At 45.6% G+C, this 17,547-nt stretch overlaps 1 protein-coding gene across 2 annotated transcripts in view; it reads right to left on the minus strand.

Annotated features, from left to right (window-relative positions):
• Positions 1 to 17,547, minus strand: part of LOC109858496 (semaphorin-1A) — a 186,631-nt gene that overhangs the window by 10,231 nt on the left and 158,853 nt on the right. For both annotated transcript variants that reach the window (XM_020435818.1, XM_020435817.1), the window contains exon 2: positions 1,007 to 1,103. In XM_020435818.1, the coding sequence (XP_020291407.1) occupies positions 1,007 to 1,103 (97 nt within the window). The remainder of the gene's footprint in view (positions 1 to 1,006; positions 1,104 to 17,547) is intronic.

Raw genomic sequence — 17,547 nt, forward strand, 5'->3', positions numbered from 1 at the left:
GAGCGCAGACGGAGAGATGTAAAGTTGCGGAAACATATTATAGTACACATGTGGGGGGGGGGGGGGGGGGGGGGGGGGGGAGGGGCGAGGGTAGTTCAGTTTCGCACGCACACACGTATCGCTCGCATTAATAATCGATTGAATATGGTCCGGCAGTCGAGATAATGTGACATCTATTGTTATGTTTGACATGATTAATTATCTCATTAATGGATATAATGCTGCATTACGATTTAATTATGTATATTGAATGAAATTGGTTGTTTATTACCTTTCGACGGAACGGAATATACGAATTGTGTTGTACGTGATGACGCGTTTGTTGTTTGTACGAAGATATTTTCCGACGAACAAACGAATGTGTGGGTGGTTTGAATGTGTAGGGTACGTTTGTCGTAAATATAAATATATACATATATATATACAAATCTGTGTTTTGATACGAAGCGATTTCTCCCGGAACACACATCGCGCCTACAATAAAATTTATAATGAAATTTGGAATGGCGTATGGGATATAACCAATTAATGTTGCATTTTGGAAGTCGTGACGCGATTAGCAACGGTGACCGTCAAACAGGAAATTTGTTAATTATTTAACGATACCGCGCGACCAAACAAGAGAGAGAGACCGTATGATGATTTGCCTATAATTAATTTTGTAAAGAGATTTCAATAATAGTAACCATTGCGCGCAGCGGCGTGTGTATTATTTAATTATTATTCGTAATAAAATGCGCGCGCGAAATACACGTATACGTGTATACGCTATGTACAAGGAAAAAAAAAACAAGAAAAAATTACACATTATGATCTAACTCAAGCAACTCAACGGCGGAAGATGGATAGGCAAAGGGAGCGAAGTGAGACTCAGACCGAGGGAATGGGATGACGAGTGGGAAAGGTATAAGAGAAGAATAAGAAGTGGAAGAAGAAGAAGAAGAAGAAGAAGAAGAAGCGGCTCTTTAATTAAAGCACTCGCTCTCCAAATGAATCTTCTATTTACCTTCCGCCGACTAGGAGGTAGTTCCCGTCCCTCAGCACCAGCCGAAAGTAGTCTGTGTGCGTCTCGTTTCCCGTAAACCTGAACACATCCTCCGCACCTGGAAAAGAAAGAGCACGGGAAGGGTTTCGGATTAGTTCTTGTTCTATCTCTCTTGGAGAGAGAGAAAAAAAAAAAAAAAGAGTGGAATTATCCTATTCTATCTAATTAGACGCGCGACGTCGACGGCCGTCGACATCTCTCTCTCTTTCTCTCTCTCTTTCTTTTGTGACAGCAAACGAACGGAAGAGACCACCCATCCGCCCTCCGGAAGCCCGGTCTTAATAAGCCGTAATAAGTTTTCTTTTGACCGCGGGCCCGATGAACAATGCCCGATCGATCATTAGCGAATCAACCGTGAGCAATCTCTCTCCTTTCTTCGTCGCGGCTAAAAAGAGCAGACGTTTCTATTATTCGCTAATTATCGATCTTCGTTCGTCGAAGCTTGCGACAACAGCGAAGAGAGAGATAATTTTTGTTGTTCTCTAACACCGCCGGTACGCCAATTTCAGTCGAATTCGAGCGTAAATTGACGCAATAAAACAATTAGACATCAGTTTTTTACGACAAACGTCACTAAAATAAAGTCAGGTGACTTTACGTTCACGTTTTGTTTTTCCTCTCCTTCCTGTCACGTGACTTTACTTTTAGTCACGTTTTTGAAGACTAAATTTAGCTTCAAAATTGTGTGCTGTGTATTTTTCTCGAATATGCTTCAAACTCTCATCGAAATATAATCGCGTTTAATATCTCACCGAGCAAAACATTAACGCCACGCTGAATCCCGTGTGTAATAAGCAGAAATTTCCGGGGCAATCAGTGCCGATCGCAGTAATCTCGAACGCGGTGCTCGCGCAAATTCAGGTCATACACATAAACTACACCGCCGTCGTCGCTGACGACGCTCGGCTGGCGCGCGCGCGCGCGCGCGGCACATATGCACGAGAATTCGCGCACATATTACCACACTAAATACCGCGTCGTTTGTCGTCGCGGAAAGAAAATAACGTTTTTCTTTTTCTCAACGAGAAACATAAATTTTACAAAAAAACACGAATCTCGCGCGTCGACGCGCTTTTTATCTATCGACGTGCTTTATTTAAGCATCGAGAAGATGCGTTCCAGCAGTTTTTTCAAACATCGACGCGAACAACAATTGATCGCGCTTTCATGATGCTTTCTTTGCGCGCATAAGCGTTATATACGCACGCGTGTGAGAATAATGGCCGTATTGTACGCGCCCCGTGTTTCCGTCACGTACAGATGAGAATGGGAAGTTTCTTTGACTGCGAGAGAGAGAGAGAGAAAGAGAGAGAGAAAAAAAAGAGAGAGATATTCCAGTGTCATCGATCGATCGACGCGAGTAACGGTCAGCGGTATAATTAAAAGAGCAATTATCAGACGATCCCATATCCTGTTGTCACTCAATGCAGATTGACCGGAGCTGCGCATCCGGCGAGCGGCGATTCGGATCGGAGACGACGCGCGCGCATTACGCGCGAACGGTAATGAGCGAAAATGAGAAACGCACAAATAGAATCTGGCCATCGCGTGTGTATCCAATCCACACACAAAAAATACTCAAAATATTTCGCGGATAATAAAATTAAACTTCGCGCGGACTTATTACAGCGCGAGAACGAAACGCTTCCGTGTTAATGGACGCGTTAAAATATTTTACAAAAATCGATCGTTGTGAAAAATTATACATATTTGCTTTCATTCGGATGTAACTTGAACATCCGAATAGAGAATACATATGTATCGGTTACACACCATATAATTTGAGAAGCGAATGGGTTTATATAACAACACGCAAATGATTATATAATCCATCTAATTACACCATATTTATATGTGATTAAACATTTACATTTGAACCTAACTTATTATTGGTCGGAATACGAACGATAATTATATTCCGAGCTTTGCACATTCAACCGCCACTCAATGTCGGACACTGGACCATCCCTCTGCCTGATTTATTCAACTCGATTCGTAAATATATATACGTGTGTGTGTGTGTGTGTGTGTGTGTAAGCGCGTATCGAAAACAACTATTACGCGCGCGGACAACTACCGACTAAATAATTACAAATGTTCGTTAAAGAACATATTCGAGTGAATAATTTCATCCCTCTGTCATTTAACAATTATATCCACGCAGTTGCAGTTTGAATTGTTTATATATTTGTGCCGGGTTCGATAAAATTACAAGTTTCGTGTGTGTGCGCGCATCAAAGATAAATTTTCCCGGTAACGATATACACGTGTGCATTATCCGAATATCGTTTCTCTTCTCATTTCCCAAGTTCGAATCGGATTATCATCGAAGCGCGTCAACGCCAATCGATTCCGATGACCGGGGGAGCGCGCGCGAGCGTCCTTGCGCGTCCGATGCATGCAATTTGAATCAGAGATACAGCAATAGCAGCAGCAGCAGCAGCAGCAGCAGCAGCGGCACTGCCAATAAACGGACGCAGCACTGAAGCAGGTCATTATCGGAAGCATCATACGTCTTGCCGTAGAAACGAATTAACGTCATGTTGCCGGACGTTGCCGCTTGACCAGAAGCGACTACGCGGGGAAGGAGGGATAGAAGAAGCCAGATGGATGGGTATCTAGCTGGATATAGAGAACGAGGGTAACTTGTACAGAGGAAGGGGAAAAGAGAGTGTGCGTGTGTGTGTGTGTGAGTAAGTGGGAGAATGGACGCGCGATGGATCGACGGATAGCCAGATAGAGGCTTCCTATCCTCTTTCTCTGATTGCCTCCGAAATTAAACGGGCCGAGTGTGTCCCGTAACTCCCATCAACTCCCAGGCACACTCGGTTATCGCTTTCCAGAATTAGCCGTTCGTTTCCAATCGCACGTCGCGCAAAGTTGAAGATCCCACCTCCCTCCCAGAAGACCGGGAGGAGATTAGAGATTTCGACTCGCGGGACAGATTTGTGTCCCGTCAGAGAGAGAGACACGCACGACACATACACACGTAAATGTACGAAAGATAATTGATCGGGGTGCGCAAGAAAGACTCTTTCTCGCTCTCTCTCTCTCTCTGCAGTCCGACAAAAAATTACTTAAATTACGATTATGTTGCGAATATCCACGCGAAAGTCAATCACAGTCGCGATCGCAGGTCGATATCCACCTGAGAATTTAATATCATGAGATAGATCTTTTTTAAGACTTTTATATTCGCTATACATACATGTAATTACTAATTATCCACTGACAATGAGAAATCGCCAAGAGTCATTACGGGCGCAAAAGAGAAAAACATTTCTCGATCAGGAAATGTTAATGTATATTTACATTTTATTATAAACCGTAAAATGTATGCAACAAATTTCTTTGTGTACTTTGATAAAGAGAGATCGTAATACCTATAGAAACTGATTCTTTAGAAACGCCGTTCTTCGATACGATCAATGAAAACCTCCGATTGAAAGGACACGCAATACGAGCCCCATTACCGTAGAAGGGACTCGAATGCGGCGAGCAAGGGAGAGAAAGAAGGGAGGGAAGAAGAGAAAGAGTAGCAGATACGGTTCTCCGTTCCTTTCCTCCGTCGCTCGGCTTCTTTTGTTCCGCCCATCCCGGTCGGTCGGTCGGTCGGTAGAACTTCGCATCTGCCGGCCATTTGTGGTTAACGTCAAGTTTCGAAAGAGAGAGATGCTTGCTCTGATATTCGTGAAAGCCGATACAAAATACAAGCCGCGGACACGTATCGGCTTTCACGCTGCAGCCCGGCGCGACGGTACAAAAACTTAGCAACGGTAAACTGACGAGCCTGAAATCTATCGCATCTCCGAAATGCGCGTGTGCTCCCTGCAAATTATTTCCACTTGTTACCGGATATTGATATTAATCCTCGGGCGAGTAATTATTTTGCAGTAATTACGCGCGCGGAATATGGTTTTCGCAATAAGCTAATCACGCGCGATAACAATATCCGTATCTTGTCGTAAATATATAAACGGAACCCGGCCATTGTTCCGCGTGCTCTCGCAATCACCTCATGAATTTAATAACGATCTTCGGAGAACCGATAACTGGAGGGGAGCCGATATTTTAATCCGATAAAAGAAGATATATATATATATATATGTATATACAGTCGAACCGCGCGCGCGGATCGTCGTCCTCTCTGCGGGAGGGAGTTCTGCGATTGTTCGTCGAGAATGCTAAAAAATTGACCGAGGTCGATTTGTTCGGTCCGCGCGCCGCCGCCGCCGCCCGGTCGTCGCCGGGACGGACCGCGCCTCTACAAATCACGTATATAACGTTCCTTCCCGCGTCGTGCCGCCGTCCCCGAGGGGCGAGCGCAGCGATTCGAAAATATTGAACGCGTCGCGCGAAGTTACGACTCGGCCGTCAAACTTCGCGGATCGAACTTCCGGAAAACGCTTTCGCGTCATGCGGGAGGAAGATATTTAAGGGGGTTGAGAGGAAACCAACGTGGCGCGCGCTGCTACGGCGAGGGAAGGGCATATTTATTACTACGCGTTCTGACGGGGGCGAAAAGGGAAGAGAGAACGGGGGGGAGGAGAGAGGGAGCGAAATAATCGCGAGACTCTGTTTCGCGTCTGGGGTAATAAACGGCCGTGGCGTGCGAATGTCCGTGACTGGTGGGCGGGATTGCTTATCAAGAAAGACGAAACGGCTCGTGAAATGGCAATTAAACGCACGATCGTCCCTGTGTGTTAAGATCGTGCCACTCCTGCGTGTCGACGTCGATCATCATACCGGTGGTGGTGGTGGACGCTCGGGCGCGCATCTTCCGTCAGTTAATCCGAGTGACGGTGCACGCAGCGGTCAAAATGATATGGATGACGGGCGAGGCAATTTGATTTGCTCAAGATTGGCGGTTGTATATTCGAATGAACGTCAGCGGCGGAAAAAAAAAAAAAAAAAAAAAAAAATCACGGATCCGTATCGCCGATCGGTATCGCCCGGTGATTGGGAGCTGTCACAAAAGCGTGGCCGATAACGCGATATTGGACGATTATATGGATTACTCCGACGCAAGTAAATATACGAAGATAGGCAGGCAGCCAGATACGTACGCACGCACGCATATTGCGTTGCGATGAAAACGATTAATTAGTGTGATTTTACACTCCAATAATTAGATACTCCGGCATACATTCTGTTGATATTTTGAGATAAATTAAATTTACGGGCGCAAAATTTGGAAGTAAAAATATTTATCGACGTAATTTTTTCAACAAATTAAATTCGTTTGTGTGTTATTTAATTTCGCATGAAAACTCGAACGATTCCGCAGAAAATCACAAATGATTTTGTATGAATAGCTGTTTGAATTTCTGACGTTCATCAGCATATATAGTCTTGGTAGTAGTGGTGCTACTTCAATAGAATCAGCAGAGATTTCATAAAATCGCCGTAACATGTAAATAAATTCTATCGGAAAAATATATCCATTTTAAAATAGAGAGGAAGGTATGTAAAATAACCGGTTTGTGCAGATGCATAAAAGTCGTAAAAATTTAAAATAACGCGCGCGTTTTTGAACGCGCGCGTGTCAACGCGCGATATATCAAAGTGTCAGAGAGAAAGAGAAAAAGGGAGATCGCGTCGTGTGCGTGAGTCACACGCACACGCACGGATATCATTTCGACTTCGATTAAGGAATGTTACCGCATTATTGACACGCAGTCAGTACGAGTCCCGTCCTGTCACGTGCGCTATTCCCTTTCTCTCTCTCTCTGAAAACACACGTCACACAGCACGCGTGCCACACGCGACGATGCGGGAGACCTAATTTCCGACCTCTCAGCGGCGTGCCAATCGCGATCACGTCGATTGCCGGCCATCGACTCTTCTCTTCGCGCTCACGGAAGTATGGATTATCCCTCTCCGCGTGATACGCCACACAAGTGGACGGGGCCCGGCGAAGCGGGGCTGAGGCCCCCCCGGTTTCGCGCCGCCGACCGAGAGAGTCATTAAAGTTTCGCACGTGCCTGGGGTGCGATGGCACCGAAGCGAACCCGAGCTAGGCCATTATTTTTTAACGGCCCCTTTCCCCTCCTCCTTTCGGCAGCTTACCGAAGGTAGAGGTTCTCTCTGTAAAATACACGCAGAAAGATATACGCACGCACGCACGCACACACACACGCGTGCGCGCAGAAAAGCGCCCGGAACTTCGGGCTGCGGATTCAGCCATGACTAATGAACGAGACCATCAAGCCGCCAGGCCACCAAGCCCGGGTAACATACGACGTTTTACTGCAGCTGAAAAAAAAAAAAAAAAAAAAAAAAAAACACGCGGCTTAAGTTGAGCTTTCGGACGTAATAACATTCGCGATTAAACTTGACGACGACGGATGAGAGCGTCGTGAGAAACCTTAAACTTAAATGACGAGGGTCTTAGGAGAGGACATTAGATTTACAACCGTTTTGCGGAAAACTGTCGGGGGTAAATATTGCGGGTCGCCAATTCGTCGTAATAGTTCTCGTTTTGCGAAGGAAAAGAGGGTGACCTCGTTTGTCAAAAGCGCGCGCGCGAACTTCACGAATATATAAATAAACACGAGAGAGTTCCGCGAGTGGGTTTCCTCCGCTGGTTATAATCATCATTACCAGCGATAATGATAATCAAATAAATCTTAAAATACAAGAACAACCGGCGAGAGTTTAAGTTAAAACGAAATCTTAATCAACTGACTGCAATAATAACGATCGAACTTTCTTCACTGAAAAGCGTTTTAAGTTTCAATCGAGAGAAGAGACTCTAATTCTCTCCAACTGGCATAACAAAATTTCATTTTACACGATAATCTTAGAGAGATATATATGTATATGTAACTTTGTGTACGTGAAATATTCGCATGTTACGTCATTTCTCACGCGCGTGAGAGAGAGAGAGAGAGAGAGAGAGAGAGAAAGATAAAAAAGAGAAAAAGAGAGAAACCTTCTCTTTTATTAAACTAAGAGGTAGATTTTCATGTATGCACGACACGTCTCGATTTACATCGGGAAATGCTCGCGATGGGATGTAGGAGCGGAGCTTTTGCAAAAAATAAGCCAGACTGCGGAAACTCTTGCCGCACTCGTCCCTTTACGCGCGGTCTACGTCGTGTTAGCCGAGCCTCTGCTAGGTGCACTTCAATTTCGTTGGGACAACACGTGGCTTCTTCTTGGGCAAGATAATCCCACGAGAGAGCTCGCGCGGCTCAGAGAGCGAGAGAGAGAGAGAGAGGGGTAAAGAGTAAGAGAAAAAAAAAAAAAGCTGGACGGAAAATATACGAGTAACGCGGGACACGGGGCGGTGGAAAAATAAGCGAATAAAAAATTCAAATCGACTGAAACTGATTTTCCGAGGCAATCTGGATAATCTGAGAGCGCCAATAAAAACCACCTCTATTGGTGTGTATATACAGGTAAGGTATACACGTATATACGCACAAGTGCATATACGATGAAATCTTCTCGGGGCGCGAGATGAATTCAAGTCCGCGCGCGGAAACTTGTAATTGTATCCACTTTAGATACGATTTCGCATTCAAAGTGGAGTTTACAAACTGTGGATTTGCTCCGCGGCGTAACTTTGAACGTCTCTGAATGCCTCGAGGGCGACAATTAAAATAGAACTGTGTATATGGGATACGGTTGATTCGGAGAGTTTCGAATGATACACGCGCTTTGGAACATACTTCGTAATAAACACGTAAAAAAAACGCGGACGTTTCTGAGANAATGCCTCGAGGGCGACAATTAAAATAGAACTGTGTATATGGGATACGGTTGATTCGGAGAGTTTCGAATGATACACGCGCTTTGGAACATACTTGGTTGAACAGAAGTAATTAAAACGCGGACGTTTCTGAGAAAAAAAAAAAAAAAAAAAAAAAAAAAAAAAAAATCAAAATCAAAATCGCGACGAACTCGAGAAGACCCAAAAAAACAAAAAAAAACCCACGAAGACGTTCTCTCGCAACGTCGATCCGACTCGAGGAACCGATCGATAACCCGGTGGGTATCGGATTCCGAAGCGACTCGGGGAAATAATTATTCGCGGGAGAAACTAACGAAGGGAAAAGTATCTTCTCCGACCGAATTTCCGAGAGCCGCGTATAACAAACGATTGAATCGGAGAAGAAGGAGCAGAGAGAAAGAGAGAGAGAGAGGAGATGATATTTCCTTGTCCGAGAGAGATTCTTCTCTTATAATGACGGATTCGCGACACGTCCGTATAGTTGCCGATGCCGAGAAAGAAGCGGAAGTATCTTCTCGATTGTGTCTCTCGTTAGCGATGTAAACTCGGACGGGAGGAGGACGAAGAAGAAAAGAATACGATACAGCTATACGACCGAGAGACTAACAAGAGACTTACAATCGAACACGGGTGATACTGAAGGACTATGAGAAAGAGAAGAATCTCCTCCTTTTTTCCCATGCGCGTTATAGTAATGCAACAAAAATGTGTGTATTAGCGGCTAAAAAAATTATAAGCATTAATTTTTTCTTTCACGTAGCCCGGAAAAAAATTTATACAACGCAACGATCCACACTCTCGATACATAAAAAATAAGAGAATAATGTGCGGACTAATTTGGAAGAGATTTCAAACGATAACTAACTGACGCCGCGCAGAAACAAAAGTGACAACGTTTTTCACCGGATGTGTAACGCTGTCGAATCGGATCGTTAGATTCTTTCGATAACGTCGCGTTCGTTCACACGCGGGAACGGAATTACACGCTCGATAACGCGACTCGGGACGACCGCCGCTTGCGCAGCGCGTGTCTGCGGTGAAGAGAGAACGCGCGGAGAAAACGGGGGATAAATGCGATCTGTGTGTGTGTGTGTGTGTGTGTGTTGCAGTGCGTTAGAGAAAGAGAGAGAGAGAGAGAGAGAGAGAGAGAGAGAGAGAGAGAGAGAGCAAATCTCCAGAGCAATCTGAATCGGGTCCTAAATTAAACACGCGACGCGTAATCGCGCGTCGATCTTTTCAGTAAGAGATTACTCCTCGATCGAGATTGGAATGTAACGACGACGCATCGACCGATGTTCTCCTACGCAATCGTAGAGAAATGTTTATCGTCGAGAGAAACCCTTTATCGTCGAGTAAATCTACTGAGTAAAAGTGACGAACAACATGACACTTGACAAATTAATATTTTTAATCGCGATAAAAGCGTGTGCGATTCCATTGGTTTTGACTTTTGACTTTTCCGTCGAAAAGAACTCGACCTTGTGCAGACAGGTTTTCATTTTCTGAAACGATATATACCCTTACGTACACACGCACGCGCACACGATCCGGAATCATGGAACATTTAAGACGATCTGGGATCCGTAGATTTCTCACGAGCACGCTATTTACCTCGCCACACGCTACGGTGCTCGTTCACGCGCGCGCGCGCGCGCGCACGTAAGATTTCGCACGTCAAAGTATATTTTCCGTTACACGATGTTACCGCGTGCGCTTTGGGAGGAGAAAAGTGTGCGCTCTTCTCGGTTCTCTCCGCGAGAAGAGAACCGAAGGTTTATTGCCAGAAGAAACGTAGACGGTATTCGCCGGGGAATACTCTAAAAACGTGTAGCGTAGCGTAAAATGGTGGAACTTCGGCAACGCGAGAACCCGCGAGTTGGCATTTATATATATATATATATATATATCGCGCTCGGTGCGGGTTTCAAGTTCTGCTCCCTCTTCGTCTTCCGTCTACCACTTACGTCAACGTCGGCGACGACGTTCGCGGTGCGAAGGAGAAAATGCAAGAAAATGAAATCATCCGTTTTGCGAAGAAACGACGACGTCGCTCGTTCGATTGTGAAAGATCGAACAACGCGGCAATCGAAGTCCGCAATCCGGAGAAGCGCGGAAGCCGTTCGAGATATCCCGGAGATTCGCAATTTAAATAACAAATATTAAGCGTCGCGCGGGTTTTGATTCTAGGTCAATCGGAGAAAATTCAAGCACGCTCGAGCATAATCGAGCGGCACTCGTTGAACGTAAACTTACGCGATTCGCGCGGCGATAAAGTCGAAACCCAAGCGAAGCACAAGCTGAAACGAGCATTATTGATGATCGTAATTTGATTTCGATACATTTATCCGCGAAACGTGCGCTCAATCGTTTCTCTCTCGGAGAGAGAGAGCGCCGCGCCCGCCCCGTGTATAGAAGCTAAATTATTTAGCCGCTACGTACGATTGTTGGGCCGCTCTGAGCGCACTTATATTTTCAATACCCCGTTTCCGCCGCTGCGCCCATTTACTCTCTTGGGGAATACAAGCGCAGAAAGCGCGTTCCGCATTAATACACCGCGCGCGCGCGATGCGCAATTCCGCGTTAAAGTTCCGCGAGTATGAGGAGAAACAAGAGCCGGATATATTTCGATGTGTATAAAAGAGTTAAAAGAAAGATAAGAGCGAAAAAGAAAATAAAAAGAAACGAAAAAGATAGAAAGAGAGAAATAAATTATTTATCGCGGATTCTTTGTGGTGGCTGTTTCTCACTCGGTAAGTTATTTCACGACTGTATTTAGTTCGGACGCTGTTTTCTTCTTTCTCTTTGCGATTGCTCTTATCCTCTCTCTCTCTCTCTCTCTCTCTCTCTCTCTCTCTTTTTCTCTGAACGACTCTTCGTGTCTCCGGGAAACTTGGCGGAACGTCATTCATAACTGACGAAGTTCCAACCGGATAATGTATAAAACGCCACCCGGGAAGTGGAAAAAGTAGAACACCGGCGCGCCACCGACTGACCGGCAGCGGAAGTGCGGAAAATTTAACGGAGTCTCCGTTTGAAAAATGATTCACAAACAGTGGGTAAACTACGGCCGGACGGATGGGGTTCCCGCGAGGGGAAAGGGGAAAACGTCAAGATCCTTTCCTCAAAGCTTTCTCACTTCGCGTAATAACCCTGTTTAACGGCGCCGCGCGCCGTGAAATATTCCCGCGTCTCATTTGCGCCGGCTACGCTGAAACGAGAGAATATTTTTTTTTTTCTTTTTTTTCCGTCTCATTCATTTACCCACCACCGGGGCGGGAGCGGTAAATATATTGCTCGTTGCGCGCGTCCGAGAGAAGAGCGAGAGATTGCAGAACACCACCCCTTACTTTGAAACTAAACAGCTTTTACTCGAGGGTACAGTCTCCTCACCTCGTGTTCGTTTCTTGAAGATTTTACGTGCGCACGCATATATATGGTATATCAGGTATTAAATAATATTTAACTTTTAAAATTCTCTCTCTCTCTCTCTTTATCTCTTTTATTTCAAATAATTCAAGTATTATTTCGTTTGCAACAGTGAAAGAATGTGGAAAACTCCTGAATCAAAAGGGCAAAAATCGATCCACCACAATGATAAACGTTGTTATGAGAAAGTGAAAAAAAGAGAGAGAGAGAGAGAGAGGGAGAATTGACGCTTTCGCGAATTAAAAAGTCAGAAAGATCGGGCACACGATTCGAGCGTTTGCGCGCTAACGAAATCAATCGCGGGGATTGAGTTTGATATCGGAATATATCTCCCGAGGTGTGTATCGAGTGACGCGCGAGCTCTCGCGTAAGTCGAACGGCGATGTACGGGCGCGCAAGGGCGTCACTCGATACGTCGAGGCACCGAATCGCGTATCGAGTTAGGTAAGTGGATTTCTCGCATCGATACATTCGCGATACATAGCATTGCACTCGCCTCGTGTTAGCTCACGGAAAGAGCCGAGTCAAATTGAGCCATCCAGTGTATATCAAGCCGCGCTCGCGTCCCTCTTTTGCGGGTGTCGCATGTAAAAAAAACTAGGATAAAAAACGTACGTACGTTACGTCGACGCGCATGGGGCCGCGGTGCGACTTCCGGGTGGGATCATCTACCCTCCCCCCCGTCCCGTTCTCGTTCCCCATTTCGCTAAGTACCCTGATGCACGACGGAGAGAAAAGTAGGAAAAAAAAAAAAAAAGTACCCGCCCCGCGCGTTAGAATAGAAAAAGAAATAAATCTTTTCCATCCCGGCACACAGTCGCGGATGCTGCGTACGCTGCACTCGTGACGCGGTTTTTTTTTTTTTTATCTCAACATGTAGAGCGTTTTGCGACATTAAATCGTGAAATTACGAAAACACGATATATATATATATATATACATATATATATGTTGTAAAATAATTTATGTTATAAAATAATTTATGTTGTGAAATAATTTATGTTGTTCGCGACCGATATTAATGCCATTATTTAACGATAAATACGATTTGTCTACGCGATTTTGTATTTTAACGCCGAGATGAAAATCAAACGGCTATATTTAGCGATGCAAAGAACACACACACGCACACACACACGCGGACCCGATTGTACCGCACACATTGCGCATCGCGCGGGAGAGATCGGAATTTTCCGATAAAAGTGTTTTGTTATTTTATTATCGCCAGAAACGCAATAATAATAATTTCTATTGACTTCGATGAATGTTGCAAAGTTTATACAGGTATTTCCGAAACGCGCGGTATAATTTTTCACGTACCTTTTCGCGGATTTTGGACCGAGGGGGGATATAAAGCCCCTCGACCGCGATTTGCATTAATTGGCAGGCCGCAGGCCATAAATTGTTTGTGAAACTACATCCGTTCGATCAAAGTGCGGATTAACGCAAATGTCGGATTAATCATTCAAATTAGACGCGGAAGCATTCGCGACCGGAAACCACGAAGGCGAAGTTGATCCAAAATGTGCCACACTAGTTGAACAAACAACTACTAATAACAATTGTTTCTTTTGACGGAGGGGGATCGTCGTCGCGTGTCGCGTGTCGCGCAGATTCGCACAGATTCCGCGCGACATTACGAATCGTGTTTTCAACAAAGCTAGACACGGAGGGGAGTGAATTTTTTTTCTTTGCCTCATTCATGCAATATATAAAGCTTGTCATTACGCAAATACGAACGTTTACTGCATAAATTAATTCTAATCTAAAATGGTAATTTTGGCTCATTTATTCAGCGGTCAACATAATATACAACGTAATACGACGAAGCAATCAAGCCGGTCATATATTATACACGACTAGTTCATCAAATGCGTGTTATTACATACTGCATATTACATATTCGTAAAAGTATCTCTAATTGAAGTCATATCACTGTAGACGCAGAATTTCGTACGCGCGAGCGTATTTTAAAGCGTCACTTGGCAAAGCGAACGTATCAGATTGTCAATGAATAAATCTGAATGTGATTACGAACCAACACGCTAATCCGATCGGCATAATAATAATTTATGGAAATTTGTACGGTAAAATTCACAGATTCCGTACGCGCGCGCGTGCACACACCCGCGTTATAGACGCTGCTCTGCAACAGCAGTAAAGCGGACGTGTCGGTAATTTTCTAGCAAAGTTAATTCGTCGGCAAATGAGCAAACCAACCTGATTAGCGCGACCGCGGCATAATTACGCCGAAAACTTCGGGCGATCGGGCGCGCGCACAAAACGATGAAATTTTACGGGAAGGCAGGGCCGGCCGGCCGATGCCCGCCGCGCGTCATTTACGTCGACGCGCGAAACAAACTGCCGATAGTATCGATCACGGGGACGGCAATATCGCGACACGCGAAAATCCGATTTTCGCGCGAAACGTAGTTATGATAACGCGTAACGTAGTGCCGCGCCGTGTCCGGCCGAGCACTGGGTCCGCGGCGCACGTAGTTTTCAGGTCAGTGAGACACAAATTTCGCATCGCGCGTGTGTACCCTACATATATGTGTGTGCGTGAGCGCAGATACGGCGCCGTTTATCGACGCAAAACAAAGTGGTTTATCCAAACTCTCTCTCTCTCTCTCTCCTTCTCTCTATCGATTCCCCATATCTATTTTTTTTTATTTTTTTTTTTAAATAATCTATCACACATAGTGTGCGCGCATTTGCGTCATTCGGTGTATTGCCCCTTTAACGAAGTTGCAATGTCAATCAATTTACCTCCGAGTACTCAGCAATCGAAGTTCACATACCGAGCTGAATATTTAACGGTTAACGGCCACTCGACACGAATCACACTATAAACGTATCGAGGATTCGTCGAAACATAATGTAATTCGCGTGCCCGACTTTAAAGCGTCATCGTCGATGCGTATGTGCGATACGAATTTTCGATCTCGTCGATCGCGAAAATTGAAAATAACAAAAATCTTGTACAAAATAATAAATTGACACGGTGGAATAAATTAAAATAAATCGTTCATTTTGTCTTAATTAATTCGCGCCTCGCGCGCACGCTGACGAAGAGAGCGGCGGAGTATAAATAAACATCCCCTCTGTTAATTCCCGCTGTGTTAATTCCGCGCGGCGGTTCGCGCGCGGATCGCAGTTTTACGACGTGTTTGCCAGCTGCGTACCCCTGCGTACTTGTTGAGGTTCGAAATACCGAATCTCCCCCGGCTTATTTTACCGAAGTGGCCGCATCGCCGATACACGCATGTAGCCGTTAATGAAACTAATTACGCGCGGCGCGACACGATGTAACGTGCACTTATGAGAGTGCGCGCGCGCGCGCAAACGCGAGCGCAGCCATACGCGAAATCACGACCGTCACGGTCAGATTAATTGGATTAGAGCCGGTGTTTGTCGATCCTTAATGCGCGTAACATACATCGTCGGATCTAATAAATCAATCGCGTACGTCGCCGTGAGTTTGCCGTGCGCGCCGCACACTCTCCTCCCTTCCCATCCTCTATCTTTCTCTCTCTATCTCTCTCTCTCACGCTCGCCTCGTTTCTCGCATTTATTATGCGACGCATTATCGTTTTCGGTGGTTTCAATCGATCGAGCTCGCGCGCGCCTCATCTCTCTCTCTCTCTCTCTCTTTCCCTTTTCACCCGACATGCGCTCGATACGTCGATATGTACGAAGAGGCGGGCGGGATTTCATGGAAAAGACGTCCTCATCACGCGGATTATCGATCGTTGCATTCATGATTCACGAACGTTCCGCCGTTTGGTGACATGCCGCGATCACACACACACACACACAGCTATATAGATATATATATAGCTAGAGAAGAACTTGCGCATTAGCCAGACCCTATGGTTCGTTTATGAGCGCGTTTACGTCACAATCTGACATTCATAGTAACGTCTAATGCGCAGACACCAACGCAAATCGACAGATATGTAATCGAGCTTTTCGTTTGAAGGACAAAATCACTCCTACGTATGTACGCGTACAGCGCGCACGCGTTACCGCGCAATATTTCCCAATCCCAAAATTAATTTGTTATCTCGCTAATGAAATGATAAAAGTTTGTCGGTCCGCGACGACGACGTTCGGCGTCGAGAACATTCTTCCGCGCGTTATTCTTCCGCGGTGAAGTTGCTCCCTTCCTTCCTGGGAAAGTGGGCGGAATTTCCACAACGCGATGAATTACGAGAGAGAGAGAGGGCGGAATTCTCAACTGCCCTCGATTTGCCGATTTCGCGAGAAGTTGTGTCGGCGGCGAATTTATATTACAAACATTTCCGCCGACTGATTCCGTCGCTTTGAATTGCGCGCGAAAGTGCGCGCGACCTATCCCGGGCGCTTGATAATATAAATGTAAATAGCGCATGTGTGTGTTTGATCTGTAGCGTGTATACATATACGCCGAATGTCAACACGGGATGAGAAGCAGACAGCCGCTGCCGCAGCTAACGCTAAATAACGTCGCGAGACGACTACGGGGGTCGACTACACTTTGTCTCTCGCGTCACGCACGCGGTCACGTACATACGTGCGCGCGCTAAGCAACGACCGTACATCTCTCCGTCACTTTGCGCGCGGTTTCGTTTACGTCCCCCTTCCCCCCCCCCGCGCGTTTATTTCCCCTCGCGAGAGAGTGTCTCTCCTTCAGCCACTTGAAGAGAGAGAAGAAAAACGCGAGGGACGAGGGGAACCGAAAAATGTTGACGGCCACTTGTGCGAACGCCCGCGAGTATATTTGCGCGCCGCGCTTCTTTTGGCGTCGCCGGGCTCTCTTCGAGGATCCCTCCCCGTTCGTGTTGCGACACACACACGCCGGTCCCTCTTCAAGAGCCTCGACAGGGAGAGAAGTCGCAGGAAGAGATATATATCCCCCGGTTGAATAGTCCCCGCGCGCGCGTGAATGACACGCGGAGCGAAGCGGCGAGGGAGGAACGAGAATGAATAACATAAAGGATTTACCGAACCCAAGCTCTCGTCGCGCACACATATCGCGCGAGATTCGTTTAAGCACTCAAGAAAGTTGTCGATACGGGAAATTGAAAAAGGTTGATGGAATTGACATAAGTTGGCTCCGAAAAACGACACTTGACGTAGGACGTTATTACATTTTCACGACATAAACGTCCTGTGTTTAGATATTCTTCTCTTGCTTCTTTCTATTTCTCAAGTTTTTTTTTATCGAAATGCGAATAATAATAATAATAATAACATACAATAAATAACAATAATCTTCGACAAAACTCGTCCGTCTGGTGGTTTGTACGTTACGCGAACAAACGTGTACACAGTTTGTCCGGAAAGTTCCCGGACT

The sequence above is a fragment of the Pseudomyrmex gracilis genome, unplaced genomic scaffold (genome assembly GCF_002006095.1).
Source record: "Pseudomyrmex gracilis isolate BER0280 unplaced genomic scaffold, ASM200609v1 scaffold_207, whole genome shotgun sequence".
In the NCBI taxonomy this organism is placed as follows: Eukaryota; Metazoa; Arthropoda; class Insecta; order Hymenoptera; family Formicidae; genus Pseudomyrmex; species Pseudomyrmex gracilis.